Source organism: Indicator indicator, chromosome 22 (genome assembly GCF_027791375.1).
Source record: "Indicator indicator isolate 239-I01 chromosome 22, UM_Iind_1.1, whole genome shotgun sequence".
NCBI classification, from domain to species: domain Eukaryota; kingdom Metazoa; phylum Chordata; class Aves; order Piciformes; family Indicatoridae; genus Indicator; species Indicator indicator.
In genome coordinates this window covers 7,559,922-7,579,377 of record NC_072031.1, presented here as the reverse complement: position 1 = coordinate 7,579,377, position 19,456 = coordinate 7,559,922, and the positions used below count along the sequence as shown (strand labels likewise).

General features: G+C 38.9%; 1 protein-coding gene across 1 annotated transcript; it reads left to right on the top strand.

Annotated features, from left to right (window-relative positions):
- Nucleotides 1-6,270: 6,270 nt before the first annotated feature.
- PDPK1 (3-phosphoinositide dependent protein kinase 1) lies at nucleotides 6,271-16,351 on the top strand. The gene is made up of 13 exons (XM_054391072.1): nucleotides 6,271-6,526; nucleotides 6,874-6,916; nucleotides 7,100-7,237; nucleotides 8,409-8,553; nucleotides 9,707-9,804; nucleotides 10,569-10,644; nucleotides 11,131-11,199; nucleotides 11,663-11,759; nucleotides 13,193-13,366; nucleotides 13,779-13,996; nucleotides 14,619-14,676; nucleotides 15,458-15,610; nucleotides 16,133-16,351. Exons 1-13 carry the CDS (start codon nucleotides 6,314-6,316, stop codon nucleotides 16,238-16,240), a joined length of 1,590 nt encoding a protein of 529 aa, XP_054247047.1. The 5' UTR covers nucleotides 6,271-6,313; the 3' UTR covers nucleotides 16,241-16,351.
- Nucleotides 16,352-19,456: the final 3,105 nt, after the last annotated feature.

Below are 19,456 nucleotides of genomic sequence, written 5' to 3'. Positions count from 1 at the left end.
AGATCTGTCATTTGAATATAAATGTCACTTCTTGTGATATGTTGAAGATTAACCAGCTTGCTTAATTAACTGCTTTAATACCCAAAGCTGGGAGAATTTTTGCAAAATGCCTTTTTCAGATTTTTAAACTACCTTTCTTAATGCTACATCTTGCACTCTGCTGCTCAGAAGTAAGTTAAGTATGACAGTGTTCTCGTCCTGGAGAAGGCCAGGTCTTTGCCAATAGAGTACTCAGTAACTTTTTTTTTTTTTAACACATTCCTTCTTTTCAGTGAATGAATGTTGACTGTGGTTCTTTAAAGCCTTTGGCAATGTTTTCCTTAGATTTCAGAATCTGAAAGTGTAATTCTAAAATTGGTTTTCTTATTTGTTACAGTCTAGGGGTATTCCTTCCTGACAGGGGAGATCTGTAATCTTGTATCCAGCTGAAAGTGTGAGCAATGTGACTGCCTGTGTTTGAGTGCCCAAGTTAAGTGAGTGAATGGTTTGCTACTTGTGTGGTCATTTCAGAAGTACTGTTCAGGCTTAATTTGAATTTTGTCCTGTCTGGTACATGCTTGATGCAGTCTGACAGCATCTAGTGACACTTCTTGAGGCATATGAATACTTTTCCCCTCCTTTTTTTGCAAAATATTTTATTTCCTTAATGGTAATAATAATGTTGGCAGATAGCTGTATTACTAAATTCTTTAAATTATCTGGCAAACTTCTAAGAATCTATAAATGGAAACTAGCATGCAATGGAGTTTGATAAATTATTCAGTGTATTGTTTCTCTATTCTTTATACACACACATGTAAAATTGGTTTATAGAAAGAGGATGCTGTAGGTCACTTAGCAGAAAGTCTGACAGTCTGTTTTTTAGGCATGAGTCCAGAGCATAAACAGCCATGAGCATATAAGGTATGAACATTTATAGGTACTGCAGTTCATGGAAGCACACCATCTCTTATTTTCCTGGGTTGCCTTCACTTATGGCAGTCATGCTGGGATAGCAGCAAGCAGTTTATGGAAGGAAAACTGACATTGGATATTGATGGGAATTGCATGATAATCCTTGTGCTTGTTTTGTGCGCTCTGCACTAGAAGAGAGCACAAATAGGTACTGGAGAACCTGAAAAAGGTGAACATTTTCATTGTTGGACATGATGGGAGAGGAGGCTAATGGGAAAGCTGTGCATAATATCTGTTAATTGCCCTCTCAATGCTCTTTTTCAGGTAGGTGATGTGTGTCAGATGCAGAGGCTGCATCTTTGACAACTCTCTACACCACCACTGTGCCATGAGAACATATTAACCATAACTGCCTAGCTGTTCACTTTTTCCTTTGCATTTTGCAGATAAATCCTCAGGAGATCCCAGGTTGTCAGTATATAAATTATAAGCAGTACAAAATAGATTTCAATGTCAGAATTTGTGGCTTGTATTTTGGTATGATAAAATAATTTAAAAAGCCTCTCAAAACAAGCCTATCTCACTTAAACTCAGTATTGATAAATAGTAGCAAGCCAGCTTCATCTCACCTTACCAGTGAAAGCAATTACCTTCCTGCTGTGAAATAAAGGCCTTTATTCCTCCTTGATTGCACAGATAAGTAGGTGGACTTCACATATTTTTTTCTGGAAGACAAGTGTATTCATTTAGAATTAATTGACTCGTAGATTCAAAAGTTTTGGAAGATCTTCCTGTTTCTGTGTGAAAGGATGATTTGGCAGAGCTGTGATTGGATGCTGTGACAGCTGAAGAGGATGTCTTACACTGTATCATGTAGTGCCTGCTTTGAAAGCCTCTCAAATTCCATTTGTAAGAGAAAAGATTAATTCACAGGTATCCTAGAGTGCTACTCTGTTGCTTTCTGAATCCTAACATATCTTAAGCAGCCTTTGCTGATGTAGGGCATACATGTTTGTATTATTTTATCTTCATCATAACCTGTGAACTTCTTACCACAACTTAGTCTAACACGGCATACGCACCACTCAGTAATTCTTAGGTAAGACTTGCATTGAATTGCAGGTGGTGCTGATTTTGGGAGTTCAGTGTCTGATACCACAAGGCTAGTGGTATCACAGAACAGGCAGATTCAGATGATCAGGGTTTTTTTCTAGGAGTGCATGTCATGATTTTCCTCCTGAAACTGGTTTACTTTGGTTTTCTTTTACAACTGGTTTGCACACTTGTAGTGGCCACAAGACCTTGTTTCTTCTAGTCAGTGCTTTCTAGTGCTGTACTTTTAGGCATGGACTAGGTTAAGTTCTTTGTTTCCCACTGTTATGTCTAAGTTTTTGGACAATATTTTAATTTGTAGTGATGTTTTGGTAGAAAGAGAAGTAAGGTCTTGCTGTTTCTCTGATTTGGCAAAAGCTGTAGCTTGCTTTAAATAAGAGAAACATCACTTTGCCAAAGCATATGTGCTTTTTCCTCAGTCTTTAAATTTATGCAGTTGTTCTTTTTTCTTGCAACCTTGAAGGTCAGTCCAGGTGTCAACTGGAAGAAAACTTTGTATGAGGATGACTGTTAATTACAAGTTGCTTAAGGATTTAGCCAGTTTCACTTAGAATGTGTCCTATATTAATTCTTGTCAGCAGTAGTCTGTATTTGAGATGTTACATAATGCTGGTCAAGTGTTTTATGGCTGTCTACCACCATTCTTTTCTTCAGAAGACCTGTACTACGCTTTACCATAAAAAGCATTCATGAGAGGATTGTGCTGATGTTCTGGCTTACACAATCTCATCAGTGTTGTTTGTAATCAAAACAAAGGCACCAGTGGAGGTGCAGAGCTCATGTTGCTTTGTGTAAATAATCCTTACTGTTAGCAAGGTCTGCTTCCAAAATAATTGATTTTACAGGTAAGTGGATGGAAGAGATTTTCTGATCATGTCAGTACTGTGTCTTAGTGCAGGTAGAGATTCAGTAATACAGCCAGCAGTTAGGCTCTGTGAGAAGAGAAGTGATGGGTTAGGATCCTATTCACACTGACTTTGTGACAGAAATGAGTCTTGCTAGTAGAGGTTCAGTGGTAGCAAAGATATCTTCAGTGATCATGCCAGGCTAGAAATAAAAGGTACTGGAAGCTTCAGGAGGCCCAGTCTTTACAAGTATTTTCTGCTGCTTTTAATGTTGATACAACTGAACCAGCAGAGCAGTGTGGCAGATTTTGCAGTGGGAAAAAGCCAGCTGATGACAGTTGTTGCTTTAGAACAGACTGATATTTGTTCACTGCATACTGTGTGCTTACATATATTAAGTTACAGTGGTAGTACCATTGTCAGAATGCTCAATTGCAGAGCATTCTAAAAGATCCAGGTCCTTTTAGGTAACTGGGAGTTTTCCCTATGACTGGCTCCTAGAAAGGGAAGTGAGGAAAGTATACAAAGAAAATGTAATGATATCTAGTGGGATTTTTGCATTGATTTGGGTTTTCTTAAAGTTTATTTCTCCTGTTTGCATGTGAGAGGGGAGATGATCAATTTTAAGTACTCTATTCACATGCCAGGTAAATAAGAAAGGCTGTCTCTAGTGATTTAGTGAAAAATAATCAATGAAGATTTTGATATGTCTGATCTGTAATTCCACTTGATCTTCATCGGGTTTGTTGCTTTCTTACTAACATCGTGTTGCACTAAGAAGGAAACAATTTCTATATAGAAGAAAGCAATAGCATCCTTAAGAGCTTGGGAACTAGGTAGTGCTAGGGACTAGCCTTTAAAAGCAGAGATAAAATTATTAGATCAGTGGTTACCCGTGTGGCTGATCCATGGTGATCCATGACATGCACGTGTAAGTGTTGTCACAGTGTGGAGTTCTGCTTTCACTGTCTTGCCAGCTGAGAATATTAATAATTGTTGGAAGGAGAGCATCTGAAGCTTCTGAGAACTGCAGGTGCAGTTCAGAATGTTTTAAAATTCTTCAGTGATCATATCTAGAAGTATAGTATTAAATCTGATTTTTGCTTAAAAAAGTGTCTGTACAAGGTTAGTCTGGATGAGCTAGCCTGTATTCTGTCTCTGGCAGATGTGAAGACATGTAGAAACATGCATAGTCTCTGCAGACATGTTTTTTGGGGTCTTTCAAAGCAAAACTGAGAAGATAAAAAAATACTGGACAGAGGAATATGTGGAATGTGGAAAGACAAGTGTAGAGGTGACCTTTCCTCGAAATGTTTGGGTGCAACATACCTAGCTTCATAGTTGTCATTTCTTAGGTAACTGATACTTTAAATTCATTGCATCTTCCTCTGTCCTTGTTCTTAATCTTGACTTGCCTTTGAGAAAGTCAGAGCACTAATCAACATTATACTTTGACTGGAAATAACCTCCTCCTCCTACAAAGTGCTTTACTCCTCTTTCTTCCCTTGGGACTTTTCTGTACTTGATATTCATTGTGACTTAGTTTCAGAAACTGTGTGAGGAAAGATACTGCATCCAACACCTTCCCCCTGTCCTTTCTCTCAGTGTTTTCTGGGTTGTTTTTGTGTTGGTGTCTTGTCTTGGTTGTTTTTTTCAAGGTGATCTTGCTAGCTGCAGAATCTAGTTGGATCACCTACAGTGCTGCTGCTTTATTTACCTGTAGACCCTCAGCTAGTATAGAATAGCCTGATGGGAACCAGTTTATCATTTAAATCCTAGTATTTAGTAGATTTCAATTAATGGGATATTTTTTCTGTTGGCATCACTTCAGTTCTTGAGCAGTCATGCATATGTCAAGCTTGCTGCACTCCTGATAAAAAGGAATACAATCTGGGTTTAATTCTAGTGCTGTGTATCTTTACCCAGGCTGCTGCTTGAGTAGCTGTCTGAAGGAAGGGTGGTTCAACTGGGCCATTGGAATATCATGGAAAAGAACTAGGCCAGGGGAGGTGTCATCTAAAATATCTGCAGAGAAGGTCTAGAAGGAACTGTGATATAGAGCACACCTGTTTTAATGTGTGTACTGTTTTCATAACATTACCATCAGCAGAACTTCCTTCAAAGAGCAGAATGCTGCAGAAGTGATTCTGAGGAGAGGCTGTTCTGCTGGGGGGGTGGTTAGTGAACTTGAAATTCAAAATCCTCCCGTTTGTCTCCAAGTCTTCCCACAGCCTCACCCCTCTTTGTCTTCACAAAAGCTGTACAAAATACAGGAAATAGCTGTCATTATAGGCAGATTCCTCCTCAGACTCTACTGTGTGCTGAGGTTCAGACAAAGATCTAATAAAAGCAGCCATTACCTGCTCTTGATCTGCTGCCCTACCAGTGGGAGTCACACTTGGAAATAGCCCTAAGAAGCAATAGAGATCTGGAGCAGAGAGTGGGAAGTCTTCTCTGATGCTTCTTGGAAGATACTGTTTAGAATAGTTGCTTGATAATAGTTTATTTTCAGTCTTGTGGAAATATTGATAGTTTGATATATTTGGCATATATATAAATGGATACATCAGTTACGGAGAGTGGAGAAAATAGGGTTTAGGTGTACTCTTTTTGAGCTTGTCACCTTCATCTCTATTTACACATCTCAAAGTACGCATTTGCATTATTAGAAATGTCCATCTTGTTCTGTAATTGCACTAAAAGTTTAAGTAGAGCATATTTCTGAATTGTATCTTAGTTTTTGAAAGAAATTTAGCAGTAGAGGCTGCTTTTTCATACTGCATAGAGCACAGAGTAATTGCTAGTTTGGGAGGTAGGTGCTTTAAACCCATATGCATTATTAAATGCATATCCCATTCCTTACTCAGGTGCTTTTTGATAGAAATGCAGAAAATTGAAATTCAAATTGAAATTAATGAGATAAACATTAGTTCTGACAAATTTTGAGTATCAACATGGGATGTGTTACAGACTAGGTCAGGGTTGTGTAATACATCTGTTTTGACGTTAGAAAATGTTCAAGTCAGTTTTGTTCTGCGAGATGTGTGTTAGAATACTAAGGTTTGAAAATAAATTTCAGACGTAGTGTTAATTTCCTTAAATACTCCTCTCTTTCCATACCATTTCAGTATTTTAAGGAACATTTTTTTTGTTTTGGAATACAGCATTCCTGCATTAGTGTTCAGACTTGAGTTACGGCTCTATATGTGTGCAGCATGACCCAGACAGAGTTGTTTAACAAATTAAGAGCTGCTATTTCCAAAATAAATACTGACATTCCCTGCTAAAGACATTTTAGTGATAACCCTTTCAGATAGGACTTTATAAATTGCTCATATGGAAATGAAGTGTAGATGTGTGTGGTAATTTGAAGGTATGGGCATAAGTTTCCCTTCCCTTTTCAGTATGATGCTGTTCCAATCCAGTCTAGTGTGGTGTTATGCTCCTGTTCGTCCCCATCAATGGTGAGGAACCAAGCAGATACCAGCACTCCATCTGTCATTTCCACCTGTGGCAGCAGACAGGGATCCAACATGGAGAGCACTGCAGCTGAATCAAGATCTAGTTCAAACTCCTTGCAGCAGCATACAGGACAGCAGCCTCCACAGCCTCGAAAGAAACGACCTGATGACTTCAAATTTGGGAAAATTCTGGGTGAAGGATCTTTTTCAACGGTAAATTTACCATTTATGGGAAGTGCCAAATATCTTAGATAAACTTCAGAATTTGAGAATGTGTTGTGCAAGTAATGTTGCTGAGAGATCTGGAGAGAGCAGATTGAAGAGCAGATGAGCAGGACACAGGGATTTTAACTGCAGGTGTTGCACTAGACACGCATGCTCATTTGTCAAGTCCCTTTTAAAACCATCCATTGTATCCCTGTTCCATTGTATCCCTGATGAATCAATGCTTGGATTTTAGGCGACTTTGAGCTTGTTTTGGACAATTAATATGTTAAATACCAAGTTAGTGTATGTCTTCAATGAATGGTTACAAGACATTTTTTCTCCTCTGGTGACAGGTGGTCCTGGCTCGAGAATTGGCAAGTTCTAGAGAATATGCCAGTAAGTATTCACTCCTTTGAAAGTCCAATGTGTCAGTGTATTCCTGTTGCAAAACAGCTGGTCGAGAGACGGAATTAGGGATTTTGTGATCATTTTATCTAACAAAAAAGGCAAGCAAATCACTTAGATGGGCTTAATTTGGTTGTACCTCCTGCATTTTCACTTTGTCCTTTGTTCATTAAGTTAAAATCCTAGAAAAACGTCATATCATAAAAGAAAACAAGGTGCCCTATGTGACACGAGAGAGAGATGTCATGTCCCGCCTGGATCACCCTTTCTTTGTGAAACTGTACTTCACCTTTCAGGATGATGAGAAACTCTGTATCCTTTGCTTTATGGACCTATTACAGCAGGTTTAAAAAAGTTTCTTTTGGTTTCTTTGAAACATTGTCTGACAGGAATGATGGAAATCACTGGAGAGAGGCACAATACCTCAATGTTTGCAATGCAGTTTTTGCAGTCATGCTTCTAATAGAAATTAAGCAAAGAGAATGGGAGTGCCCCTCCAGGAGAAGAGTGGGTGACTTGCAGGGCAGGGAAGATGAATAAAGCACCAACTTAGATTGTTCATGTGTAGATGCTGAAGGGTGACTTACAACAATCTAAGGTTAAAATAATTTTAAAATTAAAAATTGGGGAGTATATGAGAAATGTTTAGAAAAGTTTTATTTCTGATATATAAATCAGAAAACATGACAATTCCTTTAACACAGAGCTAGTCAGCTATGTTCACTACTATTTATTTGAAGTATTAGATCTGTTAAACTTTTTTCGTATGTTAAAGTGCTGATAGATTAACTGTTTCCCAAGATCTGTCTCTAGCAGTGATTTCAAAGTGTAGTTCCAGCTTGAAAGACCATTGGTTTGCAGTTGGCTTTTTTTTTTTTTTGTGTTATTGTGGAAAAAACGTTAATCATGTCCTAAACTTCTGCTTTGAATTGGCTGTGCCAATGGTAAAATGATAGGTCTGTCTCTTCCTGGGGTCAGTGAGTAGTTGTCTTTCACAGAGGCTGCTACCAGTCCTCCCAGGCACTCTGTGGTGTGTATCCATACATTCACACAAGCACCAACAGAGGCTCACTTCTGTAATGTAAACATTTGCTCCTTGATCACTGGGCTGACTTTGGGGCTTTCCAGGTGATGGGGCAGTTTTAACCTTGGATTAAATGCTAGCTATGACTGTAAATAGTTCTCTTTGAGGGCAATTATGTAAACAGTTTAAATGAATTATTCAGGTGAGTGTCTGGAAAAACTACAAATGTGTAACCCTTTATAGTCTATATATACTAAGAAATTTGATACTGTGTCCTGAGTTGTTAATGTATTTAAGAAATTGTTTTGTGTTGCTACTATGTAAAGTATCAAATTCACCAGCTTCACTTCTTCCTCATTGCTGGCATGTTTTTAGTAGTACTCTTCTCTTTGGAATGAGATGTGGGGGCTTTTGGTTTAGAATGATTTAGTGATAGCCCTTAACTATACTTACATTCAGATTTTGGGCTTAGCTACGCCAAAAATGGAGAACTGCTAAAGTATATACGCAAAATTGGCTCATTTGACGAGACCTGTACCAGGTTTTATACTGCTGAAATTGTATCAGCCCTGGAGTATTTGCATGGAAAAGGAATAATTCACAGGTAATACCAAGTTGAGACCAAGATGCATTTGATGATGCAAAAGGTGTTTTTAGAAATACTCTTTGTGAAGTCTGAAGTTGATGAGTGCATAACAGCTTTTCATTAGCATGTTGTTATCATAGGGAGCTAAATAAAGAAAACTTTAGGAGAGCCAGCCTAGGTTCTTAGACCAACTGTTCCAGCAGGAAAAAGGGACAAGGCTTTTTGGCCTGCAGTTAACATTACCAAAAGCTTGCCTTTTCCAAGCTTGATCAGTTGATCCAAAACCACAAGCTGACTTTTTAACTACTTTTTTTTTTTTTTCTTTCCCCTGTGGTATTATGTACCAAAAGAAGAATTCTGCTGGTGTGCAAATTAATGTGCAGCATGCCATGAAAACCAAGAAAATGAATATATGTCAGTTTTCCCAAAGCTAAAGAACAACTAGGTAAATGGTGAAATTTAGCTAAGTTTTGATTGGATCCTCACAGGTGTTCTTGATGTAGTTGTACTGTCTGGATAAGCACATTTTGTTGTTCATGTTTATTGTCTGTGATTTCCCAAGCAGTTGTTCATGGAACAGTCGATGCTAGTTGGGAAAAAGCTGGCTGATTTTAATTCTAATAGCATTATTACTTCTTTCAGTTATTTTAAAGGGCAAAGTAGTTTAAGAATACTTTTCTGTGAAATAATTTGGAATATAGAACCTAAGGGGGCTGCATGTGGAGCGTACTAAAAGTATGTAATTCTATACAGGAGGGGAAAGTACCAGTTCCACTTTGATTATAAAAATGACTGTCAGTGGTACTAAGCCTATACTGGGAAGAGCTGCTTAACAGTTGTCTTCATATGAAGGCCACTGTGAGCAGCTGCTTAAAGAAATAGAACTTGAGAACCACTTTAAGATGCCAGGCTCCTCTGGAGGAGAAGATACTGCACAATAGCTTAGTTCTGAGATTGTTCATTACTGTAGATCTTGTTTGAAAAAATGTTAATGTGCTTTTCAAAGTCTGTTAGCTGTCTGCATGTTGACCGCTACAAGCTAGAGGAAAGTTGACAGCAGGTTTGTAGAATGTCTGCATCATTTCTGGTAGCATTATATACAGCAGTCCCTAAACAGTCTTGCAACTTTAACTCATGTACTGTTTAAATAATACAAATCTGCCTTTTCCAGGGATCTTAAGCCAGAGAACATCTTGCTAAATGAAGATATGCACATTCAAATAACAGACTTTGGAACAGCAAAAGTATTATCTGCAGACAGCAGACAAGGTATGCTACGTATTTACTTCGTGTGACACAGGTAACTGTAGCAGGTCCTAGGAAAATGCACCTGTATTGTATTTAAAAAATTGTAGATTTCAGAAGTTGTTATCTCTTAAGGAACAAAACCACTGAGAGGGCTTGAAACAGCTGTGGCTGTCACTGCTTAGTTTGTCAGAAGAGGTAATGCTTGCTGCAGTACTGTAGTGAGCTAGGTCACCAAGTATAGTGGGAAGTTCAGCTATTTCAGATTGCTTTTCATTTGCAAGACACAAATACAGATTGTTACTGTGGCTCAGATGAAACAGTCGGTTTTTATTCTGCTACCCAGTGACTGTCAGAAATCCTCAGGTAGGAACGTTTTAGAATTCTTTTGTCACAAGTTGCTTATTATTAACCAAAGATGCTGCAAACAATGCCTGAAAAAAAAGCCCTAGGCTGAACTGAATTTGGCAAACTTAATTTTTTACTTGAATATAGTAAACTTCTCTTGGTAGATTTTATTTCTAGAAGCATGTAAATGCCTAGAGAACCAAATAGGTGTCACTGAGATGAATTGATTTGTCTTGTCAAAGCAGGTTTTATGGATGGATAGAGAAATGAAATTCCCCTGGCTGCTTGGTAGCATTGCATAACATGTTTTGGTTATTTTTTTTGGTGTGTTGGGGTTTGTTGGGTTTTGTTGTTGTTTTTATAATCAAGTGGGGGCAGAAGGGAAGGGGGAGATTGCCTTCTCCATAGTAGTTATTTATTCCTTTCCCTTTTCTTATCAGCGCGGGCAAACTCGTTTGTAGGGACAGCGCAGTACGTTTCTCCAGAACTGCTGACAGAGAAATCTGCCTGCAAAAGGTGAGCACTCCATTTTACTTCAGAACTTTGCTGACTCTCTCAGGATGCTGTCTTAAGAAAAGATTCAAGTGAAAGAGTTGTGTTGTGACCTTTTTTTTTTGCCTAAAATACTTAGAGGAAGGATTTTAATTCTGAAGGACCACGTATTGCAGTAAGTTGGATGCATCTTTGTGTTGTGGTAGTGGATAATAAGTATTCTTTTTAGTCTCATTACATACCCACTAGTTATTTTGGCTGAGAATTCAGCTTTCTTGCACATGTGCTTGTAGTCAGTTGTGGGATGGTTACTCTATACTTAGGATTTTTTGAAAGTTGTGTGCAAGGCTACAGTTCTGTCGAGGAATAAAATGAAAATAGTGTGGAAATTACACTAGTCAAGTTTGGTGTTTGTGCTGGTTTAAGGAGCAAAAACTTAAGAGTTGTCTTTCTTCAAATTACAATTTAAAGACTTACAAGGAAACATGTTTTTTCCTTTTTCTTTTGAAGCTCTGACCTCTGGGCTCTGGGATGTATAATATATCAACTTGTGGCTGGATTGCCTCCATTTAGAGCTGGGTAAGAGATTGAAGCTAATGTTTTACATGTGGATCATAAATGCACTGACTGGGTTTTGGCTTTTACCTTACTACCATCTCTGAAGTACAACTTCATGCTTGCTTTTGTTTGTCCTTTCTGGTGACATGAAGCTGCTTAGACATCTACAACTAGAGTTTCTGAGAGAGATTCCCTAATTTATCGTAGGATTTTACATGTGATTTATCCCACAAATGTAACTATACCTGCATGAGGAGGGTATAAGGTACCTCTGTATCGAGCCTTTTGAACTTTCCAGGTTAGTTTTCAGGTACCTGATGCTTACATAGATACTAGGAAGGCTGCGTCCCTTTACCCTAGGAAGATTTATGTGAAAGAGTCTTAAGTTACACATCTTATGTTCAGTGTTTGTCTAGGTTATGCACTGTTAAGGTGAATGAACCATGGAAAAATGGTAAGGCGCTGATAACGTTCTCTTTTGCAGAAATGAGTATCTTATATTCCAGAAGATAATAAAGTTGGAGTATGACTTTCCAGAAAAATTTTTTCCCAAGGCAAAAGACCTTGTTGAAAAGCTTTTGGTAAGTGTTTGCTGCTGTTAAATGACTTGATGACATTGGAAACATTCAGCTTATGCAGGTCTTTTTTCCTGAAGTTTCTCTATTGCTAGACAAGCTCTGAGCATTGCTGACTGCGCAGGGCAGCGTCTCAATAATCCACATCCAACAGCACTTCACTTACTCTCTCTTAAAGTTTGAGTTCAGAAGTGTGGACAGGGAATGTCTCAGTAAAGTTGGAAGCAAGTGATTTTAAATACTAGCCGTTGCACAGAAGTGAAGATTCAAATTCTTAGGTTTACATAGCGCTCAGATAAAGTCTTTTGGGTCATACAGTGACTCATTAGGTTGCCATCAATGATCTGTACATCACAGGGAGAGAAATTCCATGTAAATCATTTTAATGTACACTTACCTTTCACTTAAAGCATGTCTCAATAATATCAGCCAAAGAATTACTCTGCGTGTGAATTTTTGACGAGAAGAAAATAGTTCCTTCTCAAATCAGTGAGGTGAAGCCATGACCCTAATGAACATTCAGAAGAGGTTTTTGGATGATACAAGCTTTTTGAAGTTCAGTAATCTATCTTATTAGCATGGGGCAAGGAGTGAGGAGGAAACACTCTTATGTTGGTGGATGATGCTGAGTGCAACCATTGTTAAAGGGCCTTGCAGTATGTTTTCTGTATCGAGGCCAGCTCTATGGTGAAGCCAGTGTCTGCTGAATGGTAGGTTCCAGGTTGAATCAACACTGATAACAGTGTGGTTTTTGGATGCTTGGGAGGTTGATGTTTGACACCAACTGCAGCTTCTGCAGCTTCTTGAATCAATGGAATGTGATGCTGGGCTATACTTAAATTTCCATTAGATTTCCACTGTATGTTTACTTGGTTTTGCTTCTCTCTTTATGAAGAAAGGGGCTGAGGAGGGGATTGCTCAGAAGGGCCTGTAGTGGTAGGACAAGGGGCAATGGTTTGAAACTGGAGCAGGATGGATGTAGGTTGGACATCAAGAGAAAGCTCTACACAATGAGGGTGGTGAGACAGTAGAACAGGTTGACCAGGGATGTAGATGAGGTCCCGTCTCTGGAGACATTCACAGTCAAACTTGATGAGGCCCTGAGCAACCTGATCTGGTTGGAGATGTCCCTGCTGACTGTGGGTCCCTTCCAATCTGATGCAATCTGTGGATTTGCAAAACAAAGACAAAAAATTGTGTGGGCTCAAAGGAGGGCTCCTTTCTCTGGGTCTGTGAGCTGGTCTAATACCAATTGTGGCTGACAAGAGGTACTGACAGAGAACATCTTGTGCTGTAAACAGTCTCCATATGTTCCAGATGTGGGTACTTAGGGCAGGGAAGCAGCTAGGGTTAATGCTTCATGTGCTGCTGTGCAAATGGAAATTATGCTTGCCCCTTCCTTGTAGTTATTGTATGCATGCTAACTCTAATTTGTTAAGGTTCTAGATGCTACCAACAGATTAGGTTGTGAAGAAATGGGAGGATATGGACCTCTTAAGGCTCACCCCTTCTTCGAATCCATTGTGTGGGAGAACCTACATCTTCAAACACCCCCAAAACTTACAGCCTATTTACCTGCTATGTCAGAGGATGATGAAGACTGTTACGGAAATGTATGTTTGTCTGTTGCTATATTCAGCTCTGGTGCTGCGTAAGACTTTCCTTAAAGCATAGTGCTGCATGTTAAGTGTGTTTATTAAGTATAACTGATCAGTTAGATTTTGATGAAGATGCAGTTAATAAGGATATAAAACTCCTGGCTAGAATGTGAACTAGTCAGCAGTTTACTGTTTTTTGGTTTGGTTTTGTTTTTCTGATAAAGTGAGTGTTTGGAAAACAATGCTAGTTAGGTAGCTTCTGACCAGGCATGCTGTTTTGGATAAGTGCCTGTTAATCTGTAGAAAGCAGGCAATCTTTTGTCCTAAAACTAATTTTAAAAGGTATGCTTAAATTGAAAGCTGCAGGTTAGTGCAAAATCTTCATAATCAAAGAAGTTTCTTTACTTAACTCTGTTTCCTCCTTTAGTATGACAATCTCCTGAGTCAGTTTGGTTGCATGCAAGTTTCTGGTTCTGCCTCTTCCCATTCACTGTCTGCCCCAGAGACAAGTACACCACAGACATCAGGAGGAAATATTGAACAGTATATCCATGATCTTGACAACAATTCCTTTGAGCTGGACTTACAGTTTTCTGAAGATGAAAAGAGGTTACTTCTGGCAAAACAAGCTGGTGGAAATCCTTGGTAAGGTCGTTGAATTTAGCTTGTCTGTTACTTGCACAGCAGTAAGGATTCAATCATTCAAGTATTTGTCAATTTCTTCAAGTAAACAATCAGCAACTAGATTTTGCTTGGCTTCTGCTTTTAAAGCAATAACAACGAAAGCCTAATACCATGCTTCTAAAATTTACAAGGCCTCGGTGTTATGGAGTATGTTTATAAATAAGCAGAGATGACACTGTACCAGTGCTAAGAATTCTTCCCTCTGCATAATCTGCATAATTCTAGAACTCAAAAAAGGTTCATTCTTGCTGCTGCCATAAGTTGTTTTTATTTGAATTACAACATTCCATTATCTAACCAAAATACTTCAGGACAATGTATTTAGTAGTTTTCACTCTTGAGAGGAGTTTCTCAATTGTGACTTTTTTTCCCCTCAATCTGTTAGATATTAGAAAAAATCTCTTTGGCTTGGAATGAAGAAGAGTCCAAAACTCATCTAGTAAAGTTCTTCAGAGCTCTTGGGTGGAAAAGGAGATATTAGGGAGAGACATGGAAAATTGCTTGATAATAATGATAATGACTTATAAAAGCTCTTTCTGTGGCAGAATTGCTTCTGGAGTAATAGTTACCTTTCTTTTTTAAGGCATCAGTTTGTAGAGAATAACTTAATCCTGAAAATGGGTCCAGTGGACAAAAGAAAGGTAAGGGTTTTTCTTAATTCCATGTTTTTGCACAGTTGTAGCATGTAGAAGGAACCTGGTTTAGGAGTTCCCCATTTAACTTATTTGTAAATGTCAGATTGTGGTTGGGTTCTGTTTGGTTTTTTGTTTGGTTGGTTGTTTTAATATAGCATTTTCTTGTGAATGGATTTTCTTTAAATTGCTTTGTCTTGATGCATATCTGCATGTGGATCCAGCCACAAATATCAGAAAATAAAATGCAAACCCATATTGTCCTCAGTTGTGGTGTTTTTCTTGCATCTGGTTAGTGCCTATGTCTCGAGAGAGGCAGAGGTGACACTAGAAGAGCTTTAAATACTAACATGGTACAGGTGAGCAGTGACAGTCTTTGTCAGCTTTGCAGGAATGTGGCTTCTCTCTCATTTAAGTTACTACTTAGTGTTTCTGATTTCTCCCACGAAATCATGAGTATTTATTTCTGTGCTGGAATCTTTGACAAACAGATTTTGCTTAATTCTGTAGAGCTAGTTGTTCTGTGTTTTGCCAGAATATAAGTTCTGGTTTAAGGAAGCCATGTATTACTACCATGTAGTAGGAGTACACTGCTACCCTCTTAAAAAAAAAAAAAAAAAAAAAAGAGTGAAGTCAAATAGGTAAAGCAAAAGGGAAAAGTAAGTCTCCCAAACTCTAATATCCAAATACCCTGTCCTGACACTGAGCTGTGCTAATTCAGAGATCTCAGCAGTTAGTTCTTTTTTTGTATGCTTTTTTTTTGCATTGCTGTTTCTACTTCTCTTGTTAGGGATTGTTTGCACGCCGGCGACAGTTGCTGCTCACAGAAGGGCCCCACCTGTATTATGTGGATCCTGTCAACAAAGTTCTAAAAGGAGAGATTCCCTGGTCTTTGGAGCTGCGGCCGGAAGCCAAGAATTTTAAGACATTTTTTGTTCACACAGTAAGTGGCTTTCTTCAGTTTCTTTGCAAGTTGCACTAAGGTCCATGGACAGTTACTGTAAGCTTTTAACAAATGTTTCTGGCGAACATATAATTCCTTAAATATAAATGTTAATTAAAAACAAACAAAGAAAACAACATGGAAAAAAGGCCAAAACACAAACCCTGAAACCCAGAACCTCCCCCAAAATAACAGAAAACCCCAACCCTGCCTCCTGCCCCCTACCCCAGAACTAAACCAACAGACATACTGTTTCCTATAAATACCTAAGTGTGGCTTTTGTTATTTGTGTGTAGAATAACCTCTGAGTGTACTTGGGGATTTGTCAGTTGACTGTACCATTGCTGAGGTGCTAGCTGTGTGGTTTTTCAGTAATACATGATGTCATAGAGCTGCGACTGGGTTGAACTTTTTGAATTTAGGAAATGATTCTGAATAACTAGCTTTTTGTTCAGTGCAGGATAATGACTGCTTTTTGGTTACACTGCTTGGAGTACTCACTCAAATGTTGTTCACTTGTAGCCAAACAGGACATATTACCTGATGGACCCGAGTGGGAACGCTCATAAATGGTGCAAAAAGATACAGGAAGTTTGGCGGCACAGATACCACCAGAATGCTGCTAAATAGCAGAGCGCAGCCAAAATGTCCCAGTTTCCCTACTTGCTGCTAGAACTCCGTGTGCAGCCGATCAGAGGAATCTTTTCAACCCACCTATTACCATCTCAAGGGGAAGCATATGTCTGAAATGTTCTGTTGTTTGTTGTTTGTTTTTTGTCTTTTATTTCTCTTTTTTTTTGTTGTTATTTTGGTTTTGTTTTTTTTTTCTTTAAAAAAAAAGAAAGAAAAAAAAGAAAAGCAAAAACCTAATGGAATTCAGGGTCGCTTTGCTTGCTCTTTGTGCTTCTGTTGAGGCTTTCACGGGCATATCATTGCAGTGAAGATCTTGCTTTTGTGCACTTCAGCTCAATTTCTGCTGCAGACTAGTGGATAGACCTTGCATTACCAGCTTCACTTCAGATGAGTTAAAATCAATCCACACGCACACAAGCTGAATCATGAACCAGCCTGACACTGTATGAGGCTGGAGTTTTCTGTGACTTTCAGATTATCATTAAACTGTAATTCATCAGGGAGCTTTTATATTCCTCTCCTAAGCATCACTTCTTTGTTTGCTCTTCCTCTTTTCACAGTCCTCCAGCTTATTGGTATATGGCATTTGTAGCCAGGTCAGTTGCACCCTTGTGTAATTCCTGATATAATTCTGGTTGCAGGATTTATGTGGTACTTCAGTAATTATGTGAATGAATCAGATGTGTGTCTGGCAGACAGGCTCCAATGATACAGGATTTGAGAGAGTAAAATGCTGAACACAGCACTGAAAGTTTTCTAGAATTGAAATGGCTTCTGAAGGCAGTTAAGATTTTAAACATTCGATTTTCAATTTTGATAAGAATCATTTGTGTGTAATCAAGGGACAATAAACTCACTGGCATGCTTTTAACTAATGCTAACTAAAAAATTAACTAGTTAGTATGGGGGTGGGGGAAAAAAACACGTTACTATTGAAGTAGTAAATAGTTTTTCACCTTTTCAGGAGATGAGGGTTAGAAGCTTTTTCCAAGTTGTGCATGTATTGTGCATTTAGGGGCCAACCTATATACCTGGGTAGAGAAGAAAGTGTGAAAGCTTTGTACAGTAGATTACTTGACTTTATTTTTTTTTTTTTTTGTCTTCTGGTATAATGAAATGCACAAATAATCCTATTTTTGGTCCCTGGCCAAATACTTAGCAACTCTAAAAATTGTAAGCAATCAAAATACTAGATCCATAAAGTAATCTGGTTCAAAATTCTAAGGAAAATACTGGTAATACCAAGGGGAAAGTACATGGTACTGAAGGCATATCTATGACATGAAAATATTTCTCATATCAATCTCCTTTATCCTCCTCAAATTAAGGATTTTTTGTGGTCAAACATTTCTTGTAATGTTGCAAGGACATAACTTTCTATGTGCTAAAAACAACTTTCCTAATGGTATTTTCAGCATGCCTGTGTTCCTGAACCTTGCAGAGAACAACGACCTAGGTCTGGTCCTTATTTTGAACACAGTATAAACATCACACCTATTTACTCACTTTTTCCATATACCAACTCTTTGCATTTTGAGGTCTCATACTATGATGTGCATTTCCTTCCACCAAAGAAATGCTCCTTTGCAATGTTGGAAAAGCTCCTAGGCTAGCAGTGGTGTCTCAGGATTTCTCAGAAAATGCATGCATGTTGGGTATTCTGTGGTTGTGCAGGGTGAAGGAGATTTATTACTGATCTCTTAAACTGTGCTGTGTAGTTGATGGCAGTTCAGATGCTCTTTAAAGGAGAGAGGCAGTTGCCTTTTCTTTTTAGAGGAGCTACATTGTCATAGTCTCCTCTTACCCCACCATGTACACACGCTTGACAAAAGTAAATCCCTGCCTTGCAGTGCCTGGTGTTTTAGAAGCCAAAGTGTCCTGTGAATGGCTGAGGTGAGAAAGACAGAACACCATTCCCTTTGCATCGTGAGGAGTTTCATCATGCACAAGGTGCATGCCTTGTCATTACAATCTGAATAGCACAGGCCACCTTCTGCCTGTGCCTGGATGCATTCTCTGTTTACCATTCTAACCAAGGTGACATGTATTTGAAGTCTGCAGTGCTATCCATTTGCTCCGTGGCTGACAAATTCCAGCTGCATGTTGGGTCTGCTGGATATAGCTCTACCACTTTTGGGTTTAGTCCCTGGTATGGTGCTGTAGATGCATTCCCAACTTTACACTGGGGAGCTTGGCAGTGGTGGAGGTCTGTGATGCCACTGGTGTTCAGTATGACAAAACTTGGCCTCACATAAAATGCCTGGCAAAGCTATTCTGCTCATAGTGAATACCTTGGCTTACTAGGAGACAGAGGGATCTCCATTGGCTTCTTCACTAGGTGGAAATGTAGGAATGCTTCAGCATCTTTTCTGTAATATTGAGAATTGTAGTCATTTTGCAATAACAAAATAATTACTCTTTTTCACACCTTGAAAATCCTTTCTGAGTAGACTTCTGGCCCTGCCTACCAAAAGCTTTAAGGCAAAAATTCTTATAGCAGTAACCTATCAAGAAAGTGTCTGGAAGGCTGATATCTGCATTCTAGCGTTCCTTTATGCTTCTGGCAATGCTGTCGTTAGAAAACTGTGAGCATCTCTTACAGGCCTCCCTCCCTGTAGAACATCAGTGTTCCAAATTAAGTCTTCCTTAGCTGCTGCTTTTTTGGGACTGGACTAGAACTTTTCTGGGAGAGGTATTTGTCCTTCTTGGACTCGATAAGTGAAACGTGGTTTTGAAAGATGGCAGAAGAATAGAGTGAGGCAAGACAAAGCAACCCCGTGGATTTAAGTATATTTCACAAACTTGTCCACTTAAATTGGCAGGTGCTGCGTACTGTGAAGGGCTGGCTCCTCTTTTAAATGCTTATCCCCGAAGTGGGGTAGCTTCAGATCTTTGTCCTGAAGATCACTCCTGTGGTTCATGGGAGTTCCTGGAATGAAATGTATAAGGGAGATTCTTCACAGTTGCAGATGAACTAGTTATCTGTTCTTTGTCCAAGAGGCCTTTCAAAGCAAAAAAGGGGTTGTTAGGCACTTGAAGACTCTTCTTCAGACTCCTCACTGCAAGCCTACTGAAAACCCAGTCTGTTGATGGATTCATTCCATCTTTTGCATTTTGAACAGCTGCCAGTCATTTATGGAGATTCAGCTCAGTAATGGAACTTATTTTGTTTGGGAACTGAACTTCAGGAAGGTGTCTTGCATCTGTCTTCTG

Bases quoted from the DNA above. Each gene is read 5' to 3' on its own strand.
- PDPK1 (XM_054391072.1), top strand. From the start codon at position 6,314: ATGGTGAGGAACCAAGCAGATACCAGCACTCCATCTGTCATTTCCACC. The intron at 8,554-9,706 runs GTAATACCAAGT...TGCCTTTTCCAG, and splicing joins GGAAAAGGAATAATTCACAG to GGATCTTAAGCCAGAGAACA. The intron at 13,997-14,618 runs GTAAGGTCGTTG...TTCTTTTTTAAG, and splicing joins CAAGCTGGTGGAAATCCTTG to GCATCAGTTTGTAGAGAATA.